The sequence below is a fragment of the Dryobates pubescens genome, chromosome 7 (assembly GCF_014839835.1).
Source record: "Dryobates pubescens isolate bDryPub1 chromosome 7, bDryPub1.pri, whole genome shotgun sequence".
Classification (NCBI taxonomy): Eukaryota; Metazoa; Chordata; class Aves; order Piciformes; family Picidae; genus Dryobates; species Dryobates pubescens.
In genome coordinates this window covers 41,587,762-41,612,155 of record NC_071618.1, presented here as the reverse complement: position 1 = coordinate 41,612,155, position 24,394 = coordinate 41,587,762, and the positions used below count along the sequence as shown (strand labels likewise).

The 24,394-nt window shown below is 48.9% G+C and overlaps 2 protein-coding genes across 2 annotated transcripts in view; one reads left to right on the top strand and one right to left on the bottom strand.

Annotated features, from left to right (window-relative positions):
• Nucleotides 1-17,033, bottom strand: part of GPALPP1 (GPALPP motifs containing 1) — a 30,757-nt gene extending 13,724 nt beyond the window's left edge. Inside the window, exons 1-3 of the mRNA XM_054162985.1 lie at nt 16,947-17,033; nt 7,613-7,757; nt 6,639-6,743 (exon numbers count right to left, since the gene is read on the bottom strand). Coding sequence (XP_054018960.1) covers nt 6,639-6,743; nt 7,613-7,757; nt 16,947-17,031 — 335 coding nt within the window. The 5' untranslated portion in view covers nt 17,032-17,033. The remainder of the gene's footprint in view (nt 1-6,638; nt 6,744-7,612; nt 7,758-16,946) is intronic.
• The window catches only part of NUFIP1 (nuclear FMR1 interacting protein 1), a 30,293-nt gene continuing 22,928 nt past the window's right edge, over nt 17,030-24,394 (top strand). The window contains exons 1-6 of the mRNA XM_054162919.1: nt 17,030-17,199; nt 17,282-17,673; nt 17,913-18,001; nt 20,602-20,706; nt 22,352-22,414; nt 23,106-23,182. Coding sequence (XP_054018894.1) covers nt 17,030-17,199; nt 17,282-17,673; nt 17,913-18,001; nt 20,602-20,706; nt 22,352-22,414; nt 23,106-23,182 — 896 coding nt within the window. The remainder of the gene's footprint in view (nt 17,200-17,281; nt 17,674-17,912; nt 18,002-20,601; nt 20,707-22,351; nt 22,415-23,105; nt 23,183-24,394) is intronic.

Sequence of the window (24,394 nt, the reverse complement as noted above, 5' to 3'; positions counted from 1 at the left end):
AAAGGAAAAACGAAGAAAAAAGAAAAAAGAAGAAAAAAGGAAGCAAAAAAAAGAAAGAAAAGAAAAAAAAGGGAAAAAAGAAAGAAGAAAGGAAAAAGAAGATATTTGTTTTCAGTTGAAGGGAAGAAAAATGAAAGGAAGTAACACAATGAACATTAATTGATTGCCTTCCACTGTTTACTGCAGGGATAAAAAAAGAAGAAATAGATTTCTACAAAAGTCAAATGTTGATGAGAAGTGCAGTTCTCCTTCCTCCCCATGCCAAGTGTGCCCCCCAGGGAGGTGGTGGAGTCACCATCACTGGAGGTGTTTAGGAAGAGACTGGATGGGGTGCTTGGTGTCATGGTTTAGCTGATTAGATGGTGTTGGGTGATAGGTTGGGCTTGATGATCTTGAAGGTCTCTTCCAACCTGGTTAATTCAATTCAATTCAATTCAATTCAATTCAATTCAATTCAATTCAATTCAATTCAATTCAATTCAATTCAATTCAATTCAATTCAATTCAATTCTATCCCATCCTATCCCATCCCATCCCATCCCATCCCATCCCGACACCACAGGAATAACCAAGTGAAAAAGTTTTCTGTTTCCCCAAAGGACTCCTGCAGGTAACTGGGATGCCAGAAAACTGAGAGCTGCAGCACACAGTCAAGGAGTAGAACAGAGTAGAATTAACCAGGTTGGTAAAGACCTTTGAGATCATCAAGTCCAACCTATCACCCAACACCATCTAATCAACTCAACCATGGCACCAAGCACCCCATCCAGTCCCCTCTTTAACACCACCAGTGATGGTGACTCCACCACCTCCCTGGGCAGCACATTCCAATGGCCAACCTCTCTTTCTGGGAAGAACTTCCTAACATCCAGCCTAAACCTCCCCTGGTGCAGCCTGAGACTGTTCTCTTGTTCTGGTGCTGGTTGCCTGGCAGAAGAGACCAACCCCCACCTGCCTACAACCTCCCTTCAGGTAGTTGTAGACAGCAAGAAGGTCTCCCCTGAGCCTCCTCTTCTCAAGGAAATCCACTTTTTTTTCCTCCCTATCTTCCTTCACCAGATTCAAAAGCAATGAAAGCTGGGAGGTGAAATACATGCTAGTCTTTCTCTTGCAACAAAGCCAATTTTGTTCACTCTTGCCTTGCACCAGTTTCACTGGTCAACAGACTGGATAGAATAGAATAGAATAGAATAGAATAGAATAGAATAGAATAGAATAGAAATGAAATAGAAATAGAATAGAGTGGAATAGAATAGAGTTAACCAGGTTGGAAAAGACCTTTGAGATCATTGTGTCCAACCTATCACCCAACACCATCTAATCAACTAAACCATGGCACCAAGTCCCTCATCCAGTCTCTTCTTAAACAGCTGCAGTGCCACTGAACTGCTCTGATTTTGAGTTTCCTTTGGAGTGGGAAGGAGAGAAATGTTTTGTCATCCCAGACAACTTCACAGCAGCTCAGCACAGCAGTGTAATGCACTTTGTCTCCAGGAAAACAGAAAGGTGAGCATCCCTTTTCCATGGGGAAAACAGTTCAAAGGAGACTACAAACTCTGCTTGCAGTACTGAGAAGACTTTTGGGGATGAGATCCTCTTAATATTAGAATTAGAATTAGAATTAGAATCAACCAGGTTGGAAAAGACCTTTGAGATCATCAAGTCCAATTATCACCCAACACCATCTAATCAACTAAACCACGGCACTAAGTGCCCCATTATAGAATCATAGAATCATAGTGGTTGGAAAAGACCTCAAAGGTCATCAAGTCCAACCTGTCACCCAACAGCTCATGACTACCAGACCATGGCACCAAGTGCCACATCCAATCCCCTCTTGAACATCTCCCACATCCTTTAAAGCCAATGAAAGCTAATTAAAACCCCCCAAACAATTATCACCTGAAGAGATATCCAAGTGGCAGTACCCTCAGAATGCATCAACAGGGACTTTGTGCTCCTTATTCTGACCTCCAGTCTCTGAGTTTCAGGGCAATCCAACAGAACCCAGCAGGAACTGCATTATCCTCATCATGATTTCCTACTAAATCCCACATCACCTAATGAGTCCAGCCCTACTGCAGTGCTATTATTGTCAAGACTTAAAAGAGGGGGAAAGAAAAAGCAGGAAGTCCTGCCAGAAAGACACAAGCAACAGGCAGACAGACAGACACAAGCCATGAATGTGTGCTCAGGCTAGGACAAGACCACTGCTGGGGTTTCAAAGCAGGCAAGAGGTCTGGGTTAAATGTGAAGTTCTATCCCCACCTAGCTGCTGCAAAGGAGAAACAGCTTTCACTTTCTTTTTCTGTTGCTTTCTGGCCACTCTCTTGTTAAGAGCGTACTTTAAATCCCCTGCATGAGCAGCCTGAATTTAAACCCATACAGAGAAAGCCAAAAGGATCTTTCATTTCAGTACACAAGCAGCTTTAGTTTGCATGGAGGAAGGGTTAAACCAAACTGGAAAACGCCAGCTTTCTACTGAAATACCTAAGCTCATCTAGGCTGGGGGCTGTGTCTGTGCAACCTGCAAGAAATGAGCAGATCCCAAATGGTGTCTTGCTTCTGACACAGCTCAAAGGCTTTCCCAAGGAACAGACAAATAATTCCCATACTCATCCCTCCCACGCTCTCCATTGCTGTGCTATTTTTCTCCCCTTCCACATGAATAACCCTATTGTTTGGGTCTTTCCTCAGCAGCTCACAGCCAGCATGATTCTTGACACCCTCCTGGATGTCCAAAGGCTCTCTGAACAGGACTAGAATAGAATAGAGTAGAATAGAGTAAAATAGAATAGAGTAGAATAGAATAGAATAGAATAGAATAGAATAGAATAGAATAGAATAGAATAGAATAGAATAGAAGTAGAATAGAATAGAGTGGAGTAGAGTAGAGTGGAGTGGAGTAGAATAGAGTAGAGTAGGATAGGATAGGATAGGATAGGATAGGATAGGATAGGATAGGATAGGATAGGATAGGATTAACCAGGTTGGAAAAGACCTTTGAGATCATCAAGTCCTATCACCCAACATCATCTAATAATGGCACCAAGTGCCCCATCCAGTCTCTTCCTAAACACCTCCAGTGATGGTGACTCCACCACCTCCCAGCACATTCCAATGGCCAATCTCTCTTTCTGTGAAGAATTTCTTCCTACCATCCAGCCTAAACCTCCCCTGGTGCAGCTTGAGACTGTGTCCTCTTGTTCTGGTGCTGGTTGCCTGGGAGAAGAGACCAACCCCCACCTGGCTACAACCTCCCTTCAGGTAGTTGTAGAGAGCAAGAAGGTCTCCCCTGAGCCTCCTCTTCTCCAGGCTAAGCAACCCCAGCTCCCTCAGCCTCTCCTCACAGGGCTGTGCTCCAAACCCCTCCCCAGCTTTGTTGCCCTTCTCTGGACACCTTCCAGCAACTCAACCTCTTTCCTAACCTGAGGGGCCCAGAACTGGACACTGGTGAAGGGAATCTAAGGTAAAATTCTCTTGAACACCTTTTGCTGCTGTTGGCAACTTTGATATCCACCTATGCAAAAAAACCCAACCCCAAACCACAAACCACTCCAAACTCAGGAATTAAGCTTTCACTTAGGGAATATTGCATTCTATACATGGCAAAGAAAGCTCTCTTGTTGTTGAACCTGGGAGCCCTTGCTAATGCATGCATGCTTCAAGAGAGGAATTCCAACATTCTTCTGAGGTATCACATAATTTTTAAGATAACCTTTGCTCTTTACCTTGATGTGTGAATAGCCTGGAGGAGGCTCAGGGGAGACCTTCTTGCTGTCTACAGCTACCTGAAAGGGAGGCTGTAGCCAGGTGGGGGTTGGTCTCTTCTCCCAGGCAACCACCACCAGAACAAGAGGACACAGTGTCAAGCTGCACCAGGGGAGGTTTAGGCTGGATGTTACGAAGAAGTTCTTCCCAGAGAGAGAGATTGGCCATTGGAATGTGCTGCCCAGGGAGGTGGTGGAGTCACCATCCCTGCAGGTGTTTAGGAAGAGACTGGATGGGGCACTTGGTGCCATGGTTTAGTTGATGAGATGGTGTTGGGTGATAGGTTAGACTCAATGATCTCAGAGATATTTTCCAACCTGGTTAATCCAATCCTATCCTATCCTATCCTATCCTATCCTATCCTATCCTATCTTATCCTATCCTATCCTATCCTATCCTATCCTATCCTATCCTATCCTATCCTATCCTTATCCTATCCTATACTTATCCTATCCCATCCTATCCTATCCCATCCCATCCCATCCCATCCCATCCCATCCCATCCCATCCTATCCTATCCTATCCCATCCCATCCTATCCTATCCCATCCCATTCTTTACTTTGGGAACATTGATGAGTGCTGCTCTTCTGTCTATACACTGATAAACAGCAATATTCCTTCCAAAGTTACAGGCAATCTATTCATGTATATCTTTTGTGTTGGAACTATTCCAACAACTTTTAATGAGTTACAGATTGCCACATGAGCTGCTCCTGATCAGTAATGTGCTGCTTTGATGAGCCTGGAAGAGATGCTCACAGAACAACAGCTTTTCTGAAGGCACAAGAATGTCACACAGAGCTAATCAACACTGTGCCTATACACTGAAGCAAATTGCTTGCCTTAGTCTCAGTTATTGATGGTTAAGATTGTCAGCTGGCAAGCTGCTCAGGGCTAGTGGCACTGCAGTGGAGAGGCAGTTAACAGCATTGTGTCTACACTCTGCACAGCTTACTCCCCTCAGTGTGTCAGTGAAACTAGACTGCCAGGTGTATGGGGGGTGGAAGACAGACAAGGCTCTTCCCACACATCACACCTTTCCCACCTATTCAGGGAATCAGGCTGGGTGCAAAACAGCTCTGCTCAAACTGCTTTCTCAGTGTGGGCTAGGAGCTGGGAGGAAAAAAACAACCCCAAACAAAAACAAGCAGCAAGTGTTTATTACTGCTGGAACCTCTCATACAGACACACAGCAGACTCTCACCCTCTGACTGTAAATGCAGGCCCCATCCTCTTCAAGATCTTTATTGATGATCTGGATGAGGGGATTAAGTCCATCATTAGTAAGTTGGCAGATGACATCCAGCTGGGGGCAGGAGTTGATCTGTTGGAGGGTAGGAGAGCTCTGCAGAGGGACCTTGCCAGGCTGGACAGATGGGCAGAGTCCAAGGGCAGGAGATTGAACACACTGGCCACAACAACCCCATGCAGTGCTACAGGCTGGGGTCAGAGTGGCTGGAGAGCAGCCAGGCAGAAAGGGACCAGAGGGTAGTGCTTGATAGTAGGCTGAACATGAGCCTGCAGTGTGCCCAGGTGGCCATGAAGGCCAAGGGCATCCTGGCCTGCATCAGGAATAGTGTGGCCAGCAGGAGCAGGGAAGTCATTGTGCCCCTGGACTCAGCACTGGTTAGGCCACACCTTGAGTGTGTTTTAAGGAAAACCAGCACCAGAACAAGAGGACACAGTCTCAAGCTGCACCAGGGGAAGTTTAGACTCGAGGTGAGGAGAAAGTTCTTCACTGAGAGAGTCGTTCACCATTGGAATGTGCTGCCCAGGGAGGTGGTGGAGTCACCATCACTGGAGGTGTACAAGAGGGGATTGGATGGGGTGCTTGGTGCCATGGTTTAGTTGATTAGATGGTGTTGGGTGATAGGTTGGACTTGATGATCTGGAAGGTCTTTTGCAACCTGGTTAATTCAGTTGAATTCAATTCAATCCAATTCAATTCAATTCAATTCAATTCAATTCAATTCAATGCTATTCTATGCTATTCTATTCTATCTTATTCTAGTTCTATTGCAAGAGACAGAAAAAATTCAACATCCAAACCCATAATTTGGACAATTCACACTTTTTTCCCTTTTTCCTCTCCAATTTTCCAGCCAGGAATAGGAGGGTTGTGTATTCTGTTTCAAGGCAATGCTGCTCCTCTTCTCCGAGCATGGAGGCAGCAATCCTAACTCTCTGAATCTGAAGTGCACAATATGAAGTGTTCTGTAACAGTGCAACCAAATATTTTACCCAAGATAATTGGGTTTTAAGGAAAACCAGCATCAGAACAAGAGGACACAGTCTCAAGCTGCACCAGGGGAAGTTTAGGCTTGAGGTGAGGAGAAAGTTCTTCACCGAGAGAGTCATTAGCCATTGGAATGTGCTGCCCAGGGAGGTGGTGGAGTCACCATCCCTGGAGGTGTTCAAGAGGAGACTGGATGTGGCACTTGGTGCCATGGTTTAGTTGATTAGATGTGTTGGGTGATAGGTTGGACTTGATGATCTGGAAGGTCTTTTGCAACCTTGTTAATTCAATTCAATTCAATTCAATTCAATTCAATTCTATGCTATTCTATTCTATCTTATTCTAGTTCTATTGCAGGAGACAGAAAAAATTCAACATCCAAACCCATAATTTGGACAATTCACACTTTTTTCCCTTTTTCCTCTCCAATCTTCCAGCCAGGAATAGGAGGGTTGTGTATTCTGTTTCAAGGCAATGCTGCTCCTCTTCTCCGAGCGTGGAGGCAGCAATCCTAACTCTCTGAATCTGAAGTGCACAACTGATGTGTTCTGCAACAGTGCAACCAACTATTTCACCCAAGCTAATTGGGTTTTGAGGACAAGAGTGTGAATGTGATTCCATTTCCATTACCTCTCTGGAGAATCATCCTGTTTTTTGAACCCAGGAGGAAGAGCAGGTCCGAAAAAGCCATCGTCCTCCTCCTCCTCATCCTCTTCCTGAGCTCTCTTTGGTTTCCTACAAACACAAAGGCTTCACTTAATAATTCTCTTGATATGCACAGCAATTATCTCCATTTTTAAAAGAGAGGGGAGGGGGGAAATCCCCAATAATATCAAATTATCTCAGCCAGCCCTTATGTACTAAATATCCTGCAGTTACCAAGGAAACTGGGCAAAAAGGATCCCAAATCATTTGAAGCAATTAAAAAAGCTGGGAGCCCAAGCTCCACTCCAAAAAAAATGCTTTGACATTTAAAATAAACAACAGAAGAATGCTCTTCAGTAAAGAAAAGGAGAGCCAGAGGCATCCTGGCCTGCATCAGGAACAGTGTGGCCAGCAGGAGCAGGGAGGTCATTCTGCCTCTGGACTCAGCACTGCTTAGGCCACACCTCGAGTACTGTGTCCAGTTCTGGGCCCCCCAGTTTAGGAAAGATGTTGAGTTGCTGGAAGGTGTCCAGAGAAGGGCAACAAAGCTGGGGAGGGGTTTGGAACTCAAGCCCTATGAGGAGAGACTGAAGGAGCTGGGGTTGCTTAGCCTGGAGAAGAGGAGGCTCAGGGGAGACCTTCTTGCTCTCCTTGTTGCAACAGGACCAGAGGAAATAGTCACAAACTGCACCAGGGGAGGTTCAGGATGGCTATCAGGAAATACTTCTTCACTGAAAGTCTTATCAAACATTGGAATGGTCTGCTCAGGGCAGTGGCAGTGTCACTGCCCCTGGAGGTGTTCAAGTGCTGTGTGGACCTGGCACTTACAGATACGGTTTAGCGCTGACCCTTCCGTGCTGGGTCGAGGGTTGGACTGGATGATCTTAGAGGTCTCTCCCAACCAGATGCATTCTGTGAAATGCTATGTGAAAATACAAATAACCCAAGAACATGCTTACTTGGGTGCTGGATTGTCTTCTGTCTCCTCTTCAGAATCCCTGTTGGTGCCTCTGTGTGGAGGAAGAGGTGCCGAGCCGTCATCGCTGCCAGGAGCTTCTGAGCTGCAGCTGCTTCTGTAGCCTGGAGGCAGTGCTGGTCCTGCAACTGAACATCCAGAGCCAAGTGGGCTGACTGTTAAACAGCTCAAATGAGTATAATCTCTCTTGTATTCCCAAAACACACACCTGCCTGGAATTAAGTTCATTCAGTTATTGCTCTGTCCAGCATTTAGAGACAGTACCTCGATGAACTTCTAGAAGTCACCTCCTTAAGCACTGTATTCCAATGCACCACCCAAACCCCCTCCCCAAATCAAATTAGTGCATTGCTAAGCCATGACTCTATGCTGTCTAACACCTGAATGACAATTCACTGGGTGTAAACTGGGAGATTGAAAAGAAACTGCCACTTTACTACAGAGTTGGAAGACAACTGGTGACCAATCACATCATTTCTACATACACACAATGGGAGACCAGAGGTGAGTGGAATTTAATTGCCAGCCTGCTGCAGAATAGAATAGAATAGAACAGAACAGAACAGAATAGAATAGAATAGAATAGAATAGAATAGAATAGAATAGAATAGAATAGAATAGAATAGAATAGAATAGAATAGAATAGAATTAGAATAGAATTAGAATTAGAATAGAATAGAATAGAATAGAATAGAATAGAATAGAATAGAATTAGAATAGAATTAACCAGGTTGGAAAAGACCTTCCAGAAGTCCAACCTATCACCAGACAGCAGCTAATCAACTAAACCATGGCACCAAGTGCCCCATCCAGTCTCTTCCTAAACACCTCCAGTGATGGTGACTCCACCACGTCCCTGGGCAGCACATTCCAATGGCCAATCACTCTTTTCTATGAAGAACTGCTTCCTAACCTCCAGCCTAAACCTCCCCTGGTGCAGCTTGAGACTATGTCCTCTTGTTCTGGTGCTGGCTGCCTGGGAGAAGAGACCTACCCCCACCTGGCTACAACCTCCCTTCAGGGAGGTGGAGAGAGCAAGAAGGTCTCCCCTGAGCCTCCTCTTCTCCAGGCTAAGCAACCCCAGCTCCCTCAGCCTCTCCTCACAGGGCTGTGCTCCAAACCCCTCCCCAGCTTTGTTGTCCTTCTCTGGACACCTTCCAGCAACTCAACATCTCTCCCAAACTGAGGGGCCCAGAACTGGACACAGGACTCAAGGTGTGGCCTAACCAGTGCTGAGTCCAGGGCCACAATGACTTCCCTGCTCCTGCTGGCCACACTGTTCCTGATGCAGGCCAGGATGCCATTGGCCTTCTTGGCCACCTGGGTACACTGCTGCCTCATGTTCAGCCTACTCTCAACCAGTCCCCCCAGGTCCCTTTCTGCCTGGCTGCTCTCCAGCCACTCTGACCCCAGCCTGTAGCACTGCATGGGGCTGTTGTGGCCAGTGTGTAGAACCCTGCACTTACATGTGTTAAAGTACCATATATGCTGAGCCCAGAAATAGCTTTGCCACTGATCTTAACAGCAAACACCCCTCTGCAAATGAGACACAGCACAGGTAGCCTCACAGGTTCAGTCAGCACAGAGCCAGCTGAGTAAGCAGACTAGCAATGGTCCTAGGACAAGAGGCCTTTCCCTGCTCCACGGCAGTGCATGCAGGACCAGCACTAGTTTGCAGGCACAGCAAGCACAAGGGCCAAGCCATCCAACAGAACAGAGATTTGACCCTACTGATGATTTAGCATCCTGAAACAGACACCATTCCTCCTTTTAATATCTCAAGCACTGAGTCCCACACTGACAGGACAGAAAGATGTGTGAGAAAAGGCACTGTTAGCTTTATGAATAGTCAAGAGTTAGATGAAAAGATGAGGTGTGATAAAACCACCTAAGTGAAGACAGCAGGAAATTACATCTCCAGGTAAAGGAGTACAGCTTTGTGATGGTGCAAAATAGAACCTGACACAGACCATGGTTCCATTTGCAGCTGACAAAGGCTAGGCAGAAATCAAGTAATAGAATAGAATAGAATTAACCAGGTTGGAAAAGACCTTTGAGATCATCAAGTCCAACCTATCACCCAACACCATCTCACCAACTAAACCATGGCACCAAGCACCCCATCCAGTCTCTTCCTAAACACCTCCAGGGATGGTGACTCCACCACCTCCCTGGGCAGCACATTCCAATGGCCAATCTCTCTTGCTGGGAAGAGTTTTCTCCTCACCTCCAGTCTAAACCTCCCCTGGCACAGCTTGAGACTGTGTCCTCTTGTTCAGCTGCTGGTTGCCTGGGAGAAGAGACCAACCCCCACCTGCCTACAACCTCCCTTCAGGGAGTTGGAGACAGCAAGAAGGTCTCCCCTGAGCCTCCTCTTCTCCAGGCTAAGCAACCCCAGCTCCCTCAGCCTCTCCTCACAGAGCTGTGCTCCAAACCCCTCCCCAGCTTTGTTGCCCTTCTCTGGACACCTCCCAGCAACTCAACATCTTTCCTAAACTTGAGGGGCCCAGAACTGGACACAGGACTCAAGGTGTGGCCTAACCAGTGTCCAGGGGCACAATGACTTCCCTGCTCCTGCTGGCCACACTGTTCCTGATACAGGCCAGGTTGCCACTGGCCTTCAAGTGAGCTTCATAAAGCTTTTACTTGTCTTTAGCACAAGGCACAGAACAAGGACAATCTACTAGTTACAAAGCATTCAGACAAGCCTGCCACTTACTTTGTTTTCAGTTTTAATGGGAAGGATTTGTATCTAGTGGCTAACATCTCTTTTGGCACTAAGAAGGGAAAAAAACCACAACACCCAAGCTGATAAACATGAGGTAAGCTCAGGACAAGAGGGACCCAAGAGATGAATGATAAATAGGAATACAATCTGCTACCCAGAAGTTTTCCATTTTGCTATGAGAAACCTATCTGGAGAAAAAGCATTTAAAAACCAGAGGAAACCTTCACAAGAGCTTTCTCTAGCCACCTGGTGCCCTGATGTGCAAGCTGAGCTTCATTTGCTCAGAAAGGAGAAAGGACTTGGAGTGAAAGGAGCAAATAGAAAAGCAGTTTGATGAGTCTGATTCTGCAGTAACAAAGAAAGCTGGAGGAGTGTTGTGAGCTGAAAAGAACTATTAAAACCAAAACTATGTGAAGGAAGGACATGTCTCAAGTCAGATCACAGAATCACAGAACTGCTAGGGTTGGATCATCCAGTTCCAACCCCACTGCCATGAGCAGGGACACCTCACACTAGATCAGGTTGCCCTGAGCCACATCCAGCCTGGCCTTAATAACCTCCAGGCATGAGGCTTCCACCACCTCCCTGGGCAACCTGTGCCAGTGTCTCACCACCCTCATATGGAAGAACTTCTTCCTGACAATCAATCTGAACCTACCCATTTCTAGTTTTGCTCCATTCCCCCCAGTCCTATCACTCCCTGACACCCTAAAAAGTCCCTCCCCAGCTTTCTTGTAGCCCCCTTAAGCTACTGTAAGCCCACAATGAGGTCTCCTCAGAGCCTTCTCTTCTCCAGACCGAACAGCCCCAACTGCCTCAGTCTGTCCTCACAAGAGAGGAAGTCCAGGCCTCTGCTCATCCTCATGGCCCTTCTCTGGAGAAGAGGAGGCTCAGGGGAGACCTCCTTGCTGTCTACAACTACCTGAAGGGAGGTTGTAGCCAGGTGGGGTCTCTAGCCAGGTCTCTTCTCCCAGGCAACCAGAACAAGAGGACACAGTCTCAAGCTGTGCCAGGGGAGGTTGAGGCTGGATGTTAAGAAGAAGTTCTTCCCAGAAAGAGAGATTGGCCATTGGAATGTGCTGCCCAGGGAGGTGGTGGAGTCACCATCCCTGGAGGTGTTCAAGAGGGGACTGGACGTGGCACTTGGTGCCATGGTTTAGTCCTGAGGTCTGTGGTGACAGGTTGGACTTGATGATCTTTGAGGTCTCTTCCAAGCTTGATTCTGTGATTCTGGACACCTTGCAGCACATCCAGATGCTTCTTGTAATAAGGGCTCCAGAACTGGACACAGTCCTGCAGGTGAGGCTTCACAGAGCACAGCAGAGTAGATGGAAATGAACACCTCAGATCTGCTGTCAGTGTCCATTCTACTATGGTTGCTCTGACTTGCTCTGTCTGCTGAGCAGGCTCTGCTGACTCACCATCTGAAGTCAACTCAATTCAGTGACCAAATTCAAAACTACTTGGCATTGAGGACAGATCTGTTTAATATCTTTACCAATTATTTGCATGAGGGGGTCAAGGTTTGCAGATGACACTGAATTGAGCTGCAGCATGCTTCTGCCTGGGGGTAGGAAGGCTTTACAGTGAGATCTCAACAGGTTAGATCAATGGGCTGAGGTGAATAGGGTGAAGTTTAACAAGAGCAAGTGCTGGGTCCTGCACTTCTGTCACAACAACCCCAAGCAATGCTACAGACTTGGGGAAGAGTGGTTGGAAAGCAGCCCAGTGGAAAAGGATCTGGGGGTGCTGGTGGATGGCCAGCTGAACATGAGTCAGCAGCATGCCCAGATGGCCAAGCAAGCCAACAGCTTCCTGGCCTGTATCAAGAACAGTGTGTCCAGCAGGAGCAGGGAAGTGATCCTGCCCCTCTCATTGGTCCTGGTGAGGCCACAGCTTGAGTGCTGTGTTCAGTTCTGGGTGCCACAGCACAGAAAGACATTGAGCTCCTGGAGCATGTTCAGAGAAGAGCCACAAGGCTGGTGAGGTGTTTGGAGAAGCAGCTGAGGGAACTGTGGTGTTTAGTCTGGAGATGAGAAGGCTAAGGGGAGATTTTATTGCTCACAACAACTACCTGCAAGGAAGTTGTAGTGAGGTCAATGTTAGTCTCTTCTCCCAGGTAACTAATGACAGGATGAGAGGAAAGGGGAAATTCAGATTGGGTATAGGGAGAACATTTCTCTCTCTCTGGTACAAGGGCAGCACAACCACAGAGACAAACAAACAGAAGGAAATCTGATTCTTCCAACATGAGCACATTTAGGACAGCTACAAAGAATCATGAGAGGAAGAACTGGGAGATAAGTATGGCCCATGGGTTGGACAATGAGAAGCAGAAGGAGGAAAGGTAAAGGATTTACCAGGGATGAGCATTTGAGTCTGTCCAACTACCACTTGATGCCATTCTGGTCCTGATCAATGATCATAGAATCATAGAATCAATAAGGTTGGAAAAGACCTCAGAGATCATCAAGTCCAACCTGTCACCCAACACCTCAGGACTACTAAACTATGGCTTTCAAGTGCCACATCCAATCCCCTCTTGAACTCCTCCAGGGATGGTGACTCCACCACCTCCCTGGGCAGCACATTCCAATGGCTAATAACTCTCTGAAGAACTTTCCCCTCACCACAAGCCTAAACCTCCCCTGGTGCAGCTTGAGACTGCGTCCTCTTGTTCTGTTGGTGCTTGCCTGGGAGAAGAGATCAACCCCCACCTGGCTACAACCTCCCTTCAGGGACAGCAAGGAGGTCTCCCCTGAGCCTCCTCTTCTCCAGGCTAAACAACCCCAGCTCCCTCAGCCTGTCCTTGTAAGGCTTGTGGGGGCCTACAAGGCCTCCCACCTCTCACCAGCCTTGAATAGTGTCAGTTCTCTGACGTCAGTGGACATTGGTGTCTCCTGGCAAAGCTGATTTCTGGTGTACAGAAATGTACAGGCTGAGCAGCAACTGGTACTTCACCTTAGTTGCTCCCTTCTCTTACAAGGCAGGGATGCACATGGAAATGATCAACCAAGCTTTTACCTCTGCTCCTGTTTCACACTGCAAACCACCACAGCTTTATTAATATTTTCAAATAAAGAGAATGTTTTAATAAATATAACATTGTTAATAAATGGTTTTAATAACTGATATTAATACCTACTAATATATTTTAAAGTAGCTTTATTGATGATCTGGACGAGGGCATTGAGTCCATCATCAGTAGATTAGCAGATGGCACCCAGCTGGGGGCAGGAGTTGATCTGCTGGAGGGTAGGGAGGCTCTGCAGAGGGACCTCGACAGGCTGGACAGATGGGCAGAGGCCAAGGGCAGGAGATTGAACACATCCAAGTGCCAGGTTCTGCACATTGGCCACAGCAACCCCATGCAGTGCTACAGGCTGGGGTCAGAGTGGCTGGAGAGCAGCCAGGCAGAGAGGGACCTAGGGGTGCTGGGTGACAGTAGGCTGAACATGAGCCAGCAGAGTGCCCAGGGGGCCAAGGAGGCCAATGGCATCCTGGTCTGGATCAGGAACAGTGTGGCCAGCAGGAGCAGGGAAGTCATTGTGCCCCTGGACTCAGCACTGGTTAGGCCACACCTTGAGTCCTGTGTCCAGTTCTGGGCCCCTCAGTTTAGGAAGGAGGTTGAGTTGCTGGAAGGTGTCCAGAGAAGGGCAACAAAGCTGGGGAGGGGTTTGGAGCACAGCCCTGTGAGGAGAGGCTGAGGGAGCTGGGGTTGCTTGGCCTGGAGAAGAGGAGGCTCAGGGGAGACCTTCTTGCTCTCTGCAATTAACTGAAGGAAGGGCATCCTGGCCTGCATCAGGAACAGTGTGGCCAGCAGGAGCAGGGAGGTCATTCTGCCCCTGTGCACTGCACTGGTTAGGCCACACCTCGAGGCCTGAGTTCCAGTTCTGGGCCCCTCAGTTTAAGGAAGATACTGAGGTGCTGCAGTGGGTGCAGAGTGCAATGAGACTGGTGAAGAGACTGGAGGGAAAGTCTCATGAGTAGAGGCTGAAGGAGCTGTGGTTGTTTAGCCTGGAGCAGAGGAGACTCAGGAGTGACCTTAAATCACACTCTACAACTACATGAAGGGAAGCTGTAATGAGGTGGGGGTCAGGCTCTTCTCCCAGGCATCTTGTGACAGGATGAGAGGGCATGGTCTGAAGCTGTGCCAAGGGAGGTTTAGGTTGGATGTTAGGAAGTATTTCCTCACAGAAAGGGTGACTAGGCACTGGAATGTGCTGCCCAGGGAGGTGGTGGAGTCACCATCCCTAGAGGTGTTTAAGGAAAGATTGGATGTGCCACATAGCAACATGGTCTGGTCAGTGTGGCGGTGTTAGGTCATGGTCTGGACTTGATGATCTCAGAGGTCTGTTCCAGCCCCAACAATTCTGTGAGGTCTGATGTTTATTTTGTTTAAAGGCAAATCCCTTCACAGACAAATCCCCAAGCAGATCTGCAATCCTAACAGTAGTACTACAGAGCTGATGTGCAGTGGGATGAAATTAGGCTGGATAACCTAGCCTAGGGAGTGCCAGAACATTTGCTATCACAAAACCACAGCCTAATGATGGCTTTATCTTATCATGTTCAGTGGATTCATACATAATATAGATATGTGCAACATGGGGCAGCATGTGAATGGAAAGAAAGCAAATGAGGCACCAATGCAAATCTGAACAGGAACGTTTCCATCAGCTCACAGCAGCGGTTCAAAGCCAAACTGGGGCCTCAGTTGGATGTTACTATGGTGCCAGCTAAAGGCAGAAGCTTTGCTCTCTCTTCCTATAGCTCCCTCTTCTGGACTGAAAAACGAGAAGAGCAGGGGAGCACAGCAAACCTCTCCAACTGGAGCTACTCTGCTTGGAATAAACGAACCATCACTGAAACAATGCCAGAGGTGGAATATATACACACTGGTGGCTTGAACCTGGACTAAAACCAGGGAGAACTAATGCTTAACTATCCACTTGCAGGTGTATTAGTGATAAAGAACATGTAAGATTTTAAATGAGGGAAAAATGAGTTCCTCAGCAGAAGAGCCAGCCTGACACTCAGCTGACCTCAGAGACCTCATTTATGATGCAATCTACTGTCAGCATTAGAGATCCTGCCAGGCTGGTGGAGCACCACAGCCTCCTCACTGACCACAATGTGCAGATGACACCAAGCTGGGGGCAGGAGTTGAGCTGTTAAGAGGGTTGGAGAGCTCTGCAGAGGGACCTTGACAGGCTGGACAGATGGGCAGAGTCCAAGGGCATGAGATTGGACACATCCAAGTGCCAGGTTCTACATATTGGCCACAGCAACCCCATGCAGAGCTACAGGCTGGGGTCAGAGTGGCTGGAGAGCAGCCAGGCAGAGAGGGACCTGGGGGTGCTGGTTGATAGTAGTTTAAAAAGTTTAAAAATAGTTGAGCCAGCAGTGTGCCCAGGTGGCCAAGAAGACCAATGGCATCCTGGCCTGCATCAGGAACAGTGTGGCCAGCAGGAGCAGGGAGGTCATTGTGCCCCTGGACTCAGCACTGGTTAGACCACACCTTGAGTCCTGTGTCCAGTTCTGGGCCCCTCAGTTTAGGAAGGATGCTGAGGTGCTGGAAGATGTCCAGAGAAGGGCAACAAAGCTGGGGAGGGGTTTGGAGCACAGCCCTATGAGGAGAAGCTGAGGGAGCTGGGGTTGCTAAGGCTGGAGAAGAGGAGGCTCAGGGGAGACCTTCTTCTCTCCACAACTCCCTGAAGGGAGGCTGTAGCCAGGTGGGGGTTGGTCTCTTCTGCCAGGCAACCAGCAGCTGAACAAGAGGACACAGTCTCAAGCTGTGCCAGGGCAGGTTTAGGCTGGATGTTAGGAAGAAGTTCTTCATAGAAAGAGAGATTGGCCATTGGAATGTGCTGCCCAGGGAGGTGGTGGAGTCACCATCACTGGAGCTGTTTAGGAAGAGACTTGATGGGGCACTTGGTTGCATTGTTTAATTGATTAGCTGCTGTCTGGTGATAGGTTGGACTCAATGATCTCAAAGGTCTTTTCCAACCCGGTTAATTCTATTCTATTCACAAGTCAGCTCTGCACCCGCAGGCAGGCGGGTTGGAGGAGGGCAGTGCTTTGGACTGACAAAGCAAGGCACGCTGCAGAGCCCTATCTCCGCTTGTTTTTCTCTGCTCAGGACGCTCACACTCGGAGCTACTTAAGAACGGGGGCCTAAAAGTACATGAAAACAAGAAATCAACGCGGTGTTTATGAAAAGAAGTTTAACATCTGCAGTATCCCATCGCGTTAGAGATTTTCATGCAAAACTCGGTACAAAAACCACCCGTGAAGCTTCCCCCAGCGCAGACCGAGCTGCGAGACCCCCGCTGGCAGAGCCACTCGGACCACAGAGCCGGCCGCGCTCCTCCGCCAGCCGCTGGCTTCAGCGCCTGACTCAACCGGGGCCCCCCGAGGCTGGCCCGCGCGGGCTGGCGCGCCGCCGGGATGCGGGGACACACGAGCGACGCTCCTCGCCCTCCCCGGGGGTCCGCCAGGCGTGCGGGACGCCGCCCCCGAGCGACAGGGCAGGGCGCGGGGCGGGGCGCAGCCGCCGCCCGGGGGCGGGGCGCCCCTCCACCCTTACCCTGGCTGAAGTCCTCATCCGGGTCCGCCTCGGCGCGGCGCGGGAAGCCCGGCGGCAGCGCCGGCCCGATGAGCTCGCGGGCCATGGCCGGGCCCTCGCGCTGGGCTGGGGGACGCAGAGGGGCCCCCGTCCCCCGCCTCACTTCGCTTCCCGCCCCTCCGCGGCTGGACTTCCGGCACCTCCGGATGACGCAATCGCCAGCACCCTTTTGCGTGCGTAATCCCTGGACGCGTGCCCGACCACAGGAAGTGACGTATTTTGTACCCGCCGCTTGTGTATCCCCACGTGGTGGTGGGGTGGAAGCGCATCGCAGAGCAGTAGCTGCCCTAGGGCAGCTGTTTTGGACCTGACATGAATCCCTTCGCCTGGTACCCGCCGCCTCCGCCGGGGCTCCCTCCACCCTTCTTCTGCCCGCCGCCACCCTGGGAGCCTAGCTTCTGGGCCCACCCTTGCCCCTACCCGCCGCCCGGCAGCTATCCTCCTCCTGACAGCTACCCGCCGCCGAACGGTTATACACCCGCCGACAGCTACTCGCAGCCTGAGAACCGCACGTCGACCGACAGCTACTCGCAGCCTGCCGACAGTTGCTCGCAGCCCGGCAGTTGCCCGCCACCCACCGAGAGTTACCCACCGCCCGCCGAGAGCTACCCGCCACCCGACAGTTACACGCCACCCGCTGCCTGGTACCCACCGGCCTACAAAGCACAACTGTGGGGCTCACATGCTGGTGAGTGGAGTCGTCTGTTGGGTCCATGGAGTCTTTCCGATTTCTTACTGGCTTAGGACTGTCCCTAACCCTCGGAGGGCAGAGGACTGCCTTCCATCCAGGCATGTGCGCTGCTGTCCATGCTGCTTGTGCAGCCCTGGCTTGTTTCTTCCCCCGGTCCTTCCCTGCCACTGAGTTAGCGGGGTTTTTGCCTTTTAATGGCCGCTTGTGATTTTTGTTGTTGTTGTTTTGATTTTAAGGTGCAAATGGCAATTTCAAGCAGAAATGGCAAGGCGAGCAAGCATCTGGGTTTGGTAAACGTTTTCCAGAAGAAAATAAAAAGCCAAAGGTATGGACTGGGTTCCCCTAGTGGTGTGGACTGGGTTCCCCTAGTGGTGTGGACTGAGTTCCCTAGTATGCCTAAGACACGGACCTATTGGACTGGGTCCACAGGAGGGCCACAAAAATGATCAGAGGATTGTGCAGGCTGTCAGGACAAGCTGAGGGAGTTGGGGTTGTTCAGTCTGGAGAAGAGAAGGCTCCAGGGAGATCTTATTTGGGTCTTCCAGTGCCTAAAGGGAACCTGTAAGAAAGATGGGGATAGTGTCTTTAGCAAGGCCTGTTGTGACAGGACAAGGGGTAATGCTTTTAAACTAAACAGGGTAGATCTAGACTAGATGTTTTTTACAGTGAGGATGGTGAAATAAAGAAACATGCTGCCTAGAGAATAAGTAGATGCCCCATCCCTGGAAGCATCCAAGGTCTGGTTGGAGAAGGCTCTGAGAAACCTGATCTAGTTCGAGATGTCCCTGCTTATTGCAGGGGACTTTGACTGATGATGTTTGAAGGGTGCTTCCAACTCAGACCAACCTGTCATTCCATGATGGTGGCATTCAAATGGGACTTGTCCTGTAGTCCTGCAGAGACCCCATACCCTTGTTATGTTTGCTCTCATCTGAGCAGACATTTATGACAGTGTGCAAAGCCTGAGTCTGAGAAGATGGATTTAAACAAACTCTAATGTACTATAGAAAAGCCCTTACTGTCATGATGCACAAGTGCCTTGAGTACTGTGTCCAGTTCTGAGCCTCTCAATTTAAGGAGGATACTGAGACACTTGAATGTGTCCACAAAAGTACAATGAGGCTGCGGAGAGGTCTGGAGCACAGCCCTGTGAGGAGAGGCTGAGGGAGCTGGGGTTGCTTAGCCTGCAGAAGAGGAGGCTCAGGGGAGACCTTCTTGCTGTCTCCAACTTCCTGAAGGGAGGTTGTAGCCAGGTGGGGGTTGGTCTCTTCTCCCAGGCAACCAGCACCAGAACAAGAGGACACAGTCTCAAGCTGTGCCAGGGGAGGTTTAGGCTGGAGGTGAGGAGAAAGTTCTTCACAGAAAGAGAGATTTGCCTTTGGAATGTGCTGCCCAGGGAGGTGGTGGAGTCACCATCCCTGGAGGTGTTCAGAAAAGGATTGGACTTGGCACTTGGTGCCATGGTTTAGTTAGTGCTGAGGTGTTGGGTGCTAGGTTGGACTTGATGATCTCTGAGGTCTTTTCCAACCTTGTTGATTCTATGAATTGCATGAGTGCTCTGGTACATTATCGGGGCCAGAGAGCCAGATCACCCTGATGTGTGGAGTGGGAGAAGGAAGGATCTGCGCTGTCTTTCAAGCTCTTGCATGTCATGTGAGAACAAGCATGATCTGTCTTGATGGGGAAGAAACTCAGGGCTGTAGCCTAGCTCTCCTTTGAGCTCTTGATAAATCTGTTCCAGCCTGGAGTGTTTGCAGTGATAATTAATGGAAAGGTGGCAGTGAAAGGAGCTGAGGAGAGGCTGAGGGAGCTGGGGTTGCTTAGCCTGGAGAAGAGGAGACTCAGGGGTGACCTTATTACTCTCTACAACTACCTGAAGGGAGGTTGTAGGCAGACAGATGTTGGTCTCTTCTCCCAGGCAAGCAGTACCAGAACAAGAGGACACAGTCTCAGGCTGCGCCAGGGGAGGTTCAGGCTGGATGTTAGAAAAAAGTTCTATACAGAAAGAGTGATTGCACATTGGAATGGGCTGCCTGGGGAGGTGGTGGAGTCGCCATCACTGGAGGTTTTTAGGAGAAGACTTGACAGGGTGCTTGGTGCTGTGGGTTAGTTGCTTGGGCGGTGTTGGATTGGTGATGGGTTGGACGCGATGATCTTGAAGGTCTCTTCCAACCTGGTTTATTCTATGTATTCTATGTATTCTATGCTTTGTTTGGGAGGTGAGTGATTCGACTTCCACTTTCATGTTAGGTTAGTTTGTCTTTGAAACCTTGGAAGTGGTTTAACTGATGGTTTTATTAACAAAGCTATTTATGCAACTGTTTCATGCCTATATGAAAATAGGAATACCTTGTAATAGATTAGAATTAACCAGGTTGGAAAAGACCTTTGAGATCACCAAGTCCAACCTATCACCCAACACCATCTCATCAACTAAACCATGGCACCAAGCAGCCCATCCAGACTCTTCCTAAACACCTCCAGTGATGGTGACTCCACCACCTCTCTGGGCAGCACATTCCAAGGGCCAATCACTCTTTCTGTGAAGAATTTCTTCCTAACATCCAGCCTAAACCTCCCCTGGCACAGCCTGAGACTGTGTCCTCTTGTTCTGGTGCTGGCTGCCTGGGAGAAGAGACCAACCCCCACCTGGCTACAACTTCCCTGAAGGGAGTTGGAGAGAGCAAGAAGGTCTCCCCTGAGCCTCCTCTTCTCCAGGCTAAGCAACCCCAGCTCCCTCAGCCTCTCCTCACAGGGCTGTGCTCCAAACCCCTCCCCAGCTTTGTTGCCCTTCTCTGGACACCTTCCAGCAACTCAACATCTTTCCTAAACTGAGGGGCCCAGAACTGGACACAGGACTCAAGGTAAATCTGGTAACTGCCCTCTTGAGATGGTTTATTGTATGTTGTTTGGGTTGTTTTTCAGAACAAAAAGAAGAAGGAGCCAGTCTTCACTCATTACTGTGACACTTGCGACCGTGGCTTTAAGAACCAGGAGAAATACGACGAACATATTTCACAGCATAAACAGGTTGGTGAGTTTGGCTCATCCCATTTACAGGCTGAGTTTTACCTTTGTGCCTAATAAGCAGCCAGCTGTAGCCTAAGGCCTGTGAATAAAAGGCTTAACAAATTCATTCCAGGGCTACAAAAATGTTAGCACAGGATTATTTTTCTTTGCCCAAATGCTCTGAGCTCTTCAGTTGTAGTTTTGGTTTTGTTACTGAAGTAAATTACTGCCTGTGTTTTGAAGTCTTGTTAAGTGGAGAGACCTGATTCCCTGACATCTGTATGGCATTTAAAATGTTTGTGTGAAAAGACTGTGGAGGTTGTGTTCTAATAATTCACTGCTTTGTTGCTGAGAAGTAGCAAAAGATTGAAAGTGGAGAGCTTTGCAAATCTTTGGGTGACCTAACCTCATGTTCTCTCAAATTATCAGACATGTTGGCTCCATTGGCTCTCTTAGATTCAACTCAGAAGTACATTATCCCTTCTTACTGTTTTTTGCAATCACATTTGTTTTGGAAGTGGGTAGCTTAGAAGTTCTGTATGGTGCCACATCCAGCTGGCAGCCAGGCACTGGTGGTGTCCCCCAGGGATCAGTGCTGGGCCCCAGCCTGTTCAGTATCTTTATTGATGATCTGGATGAGGGGATTGAGTCCATCATCAGTAAGTTTGCAGATGACACCAAGCTTGGGGCAGGTATTGATCTGTTAGAGGGTAGGAGACCTCTGCAGAGGGACCTCGACAGGCTGGACAGATGGGCAGAGTCCAAGGGCATGAGATTGAACACATCCAAGTGCCAGGTTCTACACATTGGCCACAGCAACCCCATGCAGTGCTACAGGCTAGGGTCAGAGTGGCTGGAGAGCAGCCAGGCAGAGAGGGACCTGGAGGTACTGGTTGATGGTAGGCTGAACATGAGTCTGCAGTGTGCCCAGGTGGCCAAGAAGGCAAACTGCATCCTGGCCTGTATCAGAAACAGTGTGGCCAGCAGGAGCAGGGAAGTCATTGTGCCCCTGGACTCAGCACTGGTTAGGCCACACCTTGAGTCCTGTGTCCAGTTCTGGGCCACTCAATTTAAGAAGGATATTGAGACACTTGAACATGTCCAGAGAAGGGCAACAAAGCTGGGGAGGGGTCTGGAGCACAGCCCTGTGAGGAGAGGCTGAGGGAGCTGGGGTTGCTTAGCCTGGAGAAGAGGAGGCTCAGGGCAGACCTTCTTGCTCTCTACAATTCCCTGAAGGGAGGTTGTAGCCAGGTGGGGGTTGGTCTCTTCTCCCAGGCAACCAGCACCAGAACAAGAGGACACAGTCTCAAGCTGCACCAGGGAAGGTTTAGGCTGGATGTTAGGAAGAAGTTCTTCATAGAAAGAGAGATTGGCCATTGGAATGTGCTGCCCAGGGAGGTGGTGGAGTCACCATCACTGGAAGTGTTTAAGAAGAGCCTGGATGAGGCACTTGGTGCCATGGTTTAGTTGATTAGATGGTGTTGGGTGCTAGGTTGGACTCGATGATCTCGAAGGTCTTTTCCAACCTGGTTAGTTCTATTCTGTTCTATTCTGTTCTCACTCACTGTGCACACATCTGGCGCTGAGTTTGTTTGAAGTGTGCTTGAATGCTTGTTTATAATGTGTGTAACTTGATGTATCCTAAGTTTACCCCCTTGTCTTGCAGTGCACAGAAGAAGGCTGCAATTTCAGCGCCCATGAAAAGATAGTTCAGATACACTGGAAAAATGTAGGTACCCTCCCAGGCTGCAAGCAGGCAATCTTTGCTCTAGTCCCTCTTCTTTTTCTGTAGAAGCTTGCTTTTTTCCCTCAGGATGGCAAACACACCACCTCTGAGTAGATTCTGTTATAAGGACACATTGTGGATAAAAGTATGTTTAAATGCTGTGGGGGTTTTGTTTTAATGGATTCATTTGGGGCTGTTCAGTCTGGGGAAGAGAAGGCTCCCAGGTGACCTCATTGTGGCCTTCCAGTATCTGAAGGAGGCCTACAAGAAGGTTGGGGAGGGACTTCTCAGGATGTCAGGTAGTGCTAGGACTAGGGGGAATGGAATGAAGCTGGAGATGGGGAGATTGAGGCTGGAAGTGAGGAGGAAGTTCTTCCCCATGAGAGTGGTGAAGCCCTGGAATGGGTTGTCCAGGGAGTTTGGGGCCCTGTCCCTGGAGGTGTTTAAGCCCAGGCTGGATGAGGCTCTGGCCAGCCTGATGTAGTGTGGGGTGTCCCTGCCCATGGCAGGGGGGTTGGAACTAGCTGATCCTTGTGGTCCCTTCCAACCCTGCCTGATACTGTCTTGTAATCACTGTATGCAGCCTTACCATGTCTGGAGATGAGCAGTGTGATTGTACTGTAGCTGACAGAATGGTTTCTTGTTAATCTTTTCTTTCTCCTTTTAAACAACCTGTGAAATACTTTTTCCTTAGGCACATGCACCTGGAGCTAAGAAAATAAAATTGGATAGTCCAGAAGAGATTGCTAGATGGAGAGAAGAAAGGAAAAAGTGAGTAAGGCTTGTGGCCTATGACTTGGACTAACTGTGTTTACCCTGTGTGGTCCCTGGAGGTGTTCAAAAAGGGATTGTATGTGGCACTTGAAGCCATGGTTTAGAAGTCATGAGGTATTGGGTGCTAGGTTGGACTTGATGATCTCTGAGGTCTTTTCCAACCTCATTGATTCTATGATTAGGTGACAGCTGAAAGGCAGTAGCAGCATGTGCCTGCAGCTACTGTTTATTTGACTCTGCAGAGCTGCTGTGGTTGTGGTCTGTGTCAGAATGCTTGAGCCAGGGGGGGTGTGAGCTGCAGAGACTGTAAGCAGTTTGGATGATTATAACAGAAGGTGAGACAGCAGCTGAGGAGGAAGTAGCTTTCCCAGATGTTTGATTTGGAACTACAGGTTAGGTGATAGAATAGAATTAACCAGGTTGGAGAAGACCTTTGAGATGATTGAGTCCAACCCATCATCCAACACCATCTAATTAACTAAACCATGGCACCAAGTGCCTCATCCAGGCTCTTCCTAAACACCTCCAGTGATGGTGACTCCACCACCTCCCTGGGCAGCACATTCCAATGGCCAATCTCTCTTTCTGGGAAGAAATTCTTCCTAACATCCAGCCTAAACCACCCCTGGCACAGCTTGAGACTGTGTCCTCTTGTTCTGGTGCTGACCTACTCATTGTTTTTTTTTAGCCTGGCCACTGAGATGTTTTAGGTCAGAAATGTGCATGCTTGCTTGGTGTGGGTGTTTGGGATTTTTTTCTTTCTTTTACAGCTGAGAAACAACAGATCTATTATACTGATGGGAACTGCAATACATCCTGCTGTGTTCAAATTTCCTCAGCCTAAGTTGCCCCAGGAGAATCCAAGAGGGAGTTCTCATGATTTTTAAGAACTTCCTGCATTGCTTGACACTTTTCTGCTGAAGGGGAACAGGATCCACAAAGGATCTCAGGTAGTCTATAGCTCACACTACACCTAGAGTGCAGGGTGAAGTTCCTGTGTCAGCAGTGTTTTGTGTTCTTGCTCACTGTGGTAGTTTTAGGCTATGCCTTTAAAATTTAGCTGCAGATTTTGAGCAGAAAAGTACTGGTTGATAGGAGGCTGAACATGAGCCTGCAGTGTGCCCCGGTGGCCAGGAAGGCCAATGGCATCCTGGCCTGCATCAGGAATAGTGTGGCCAGCAGGAGCAGAGAAGTCATTGTGCCCCTGGA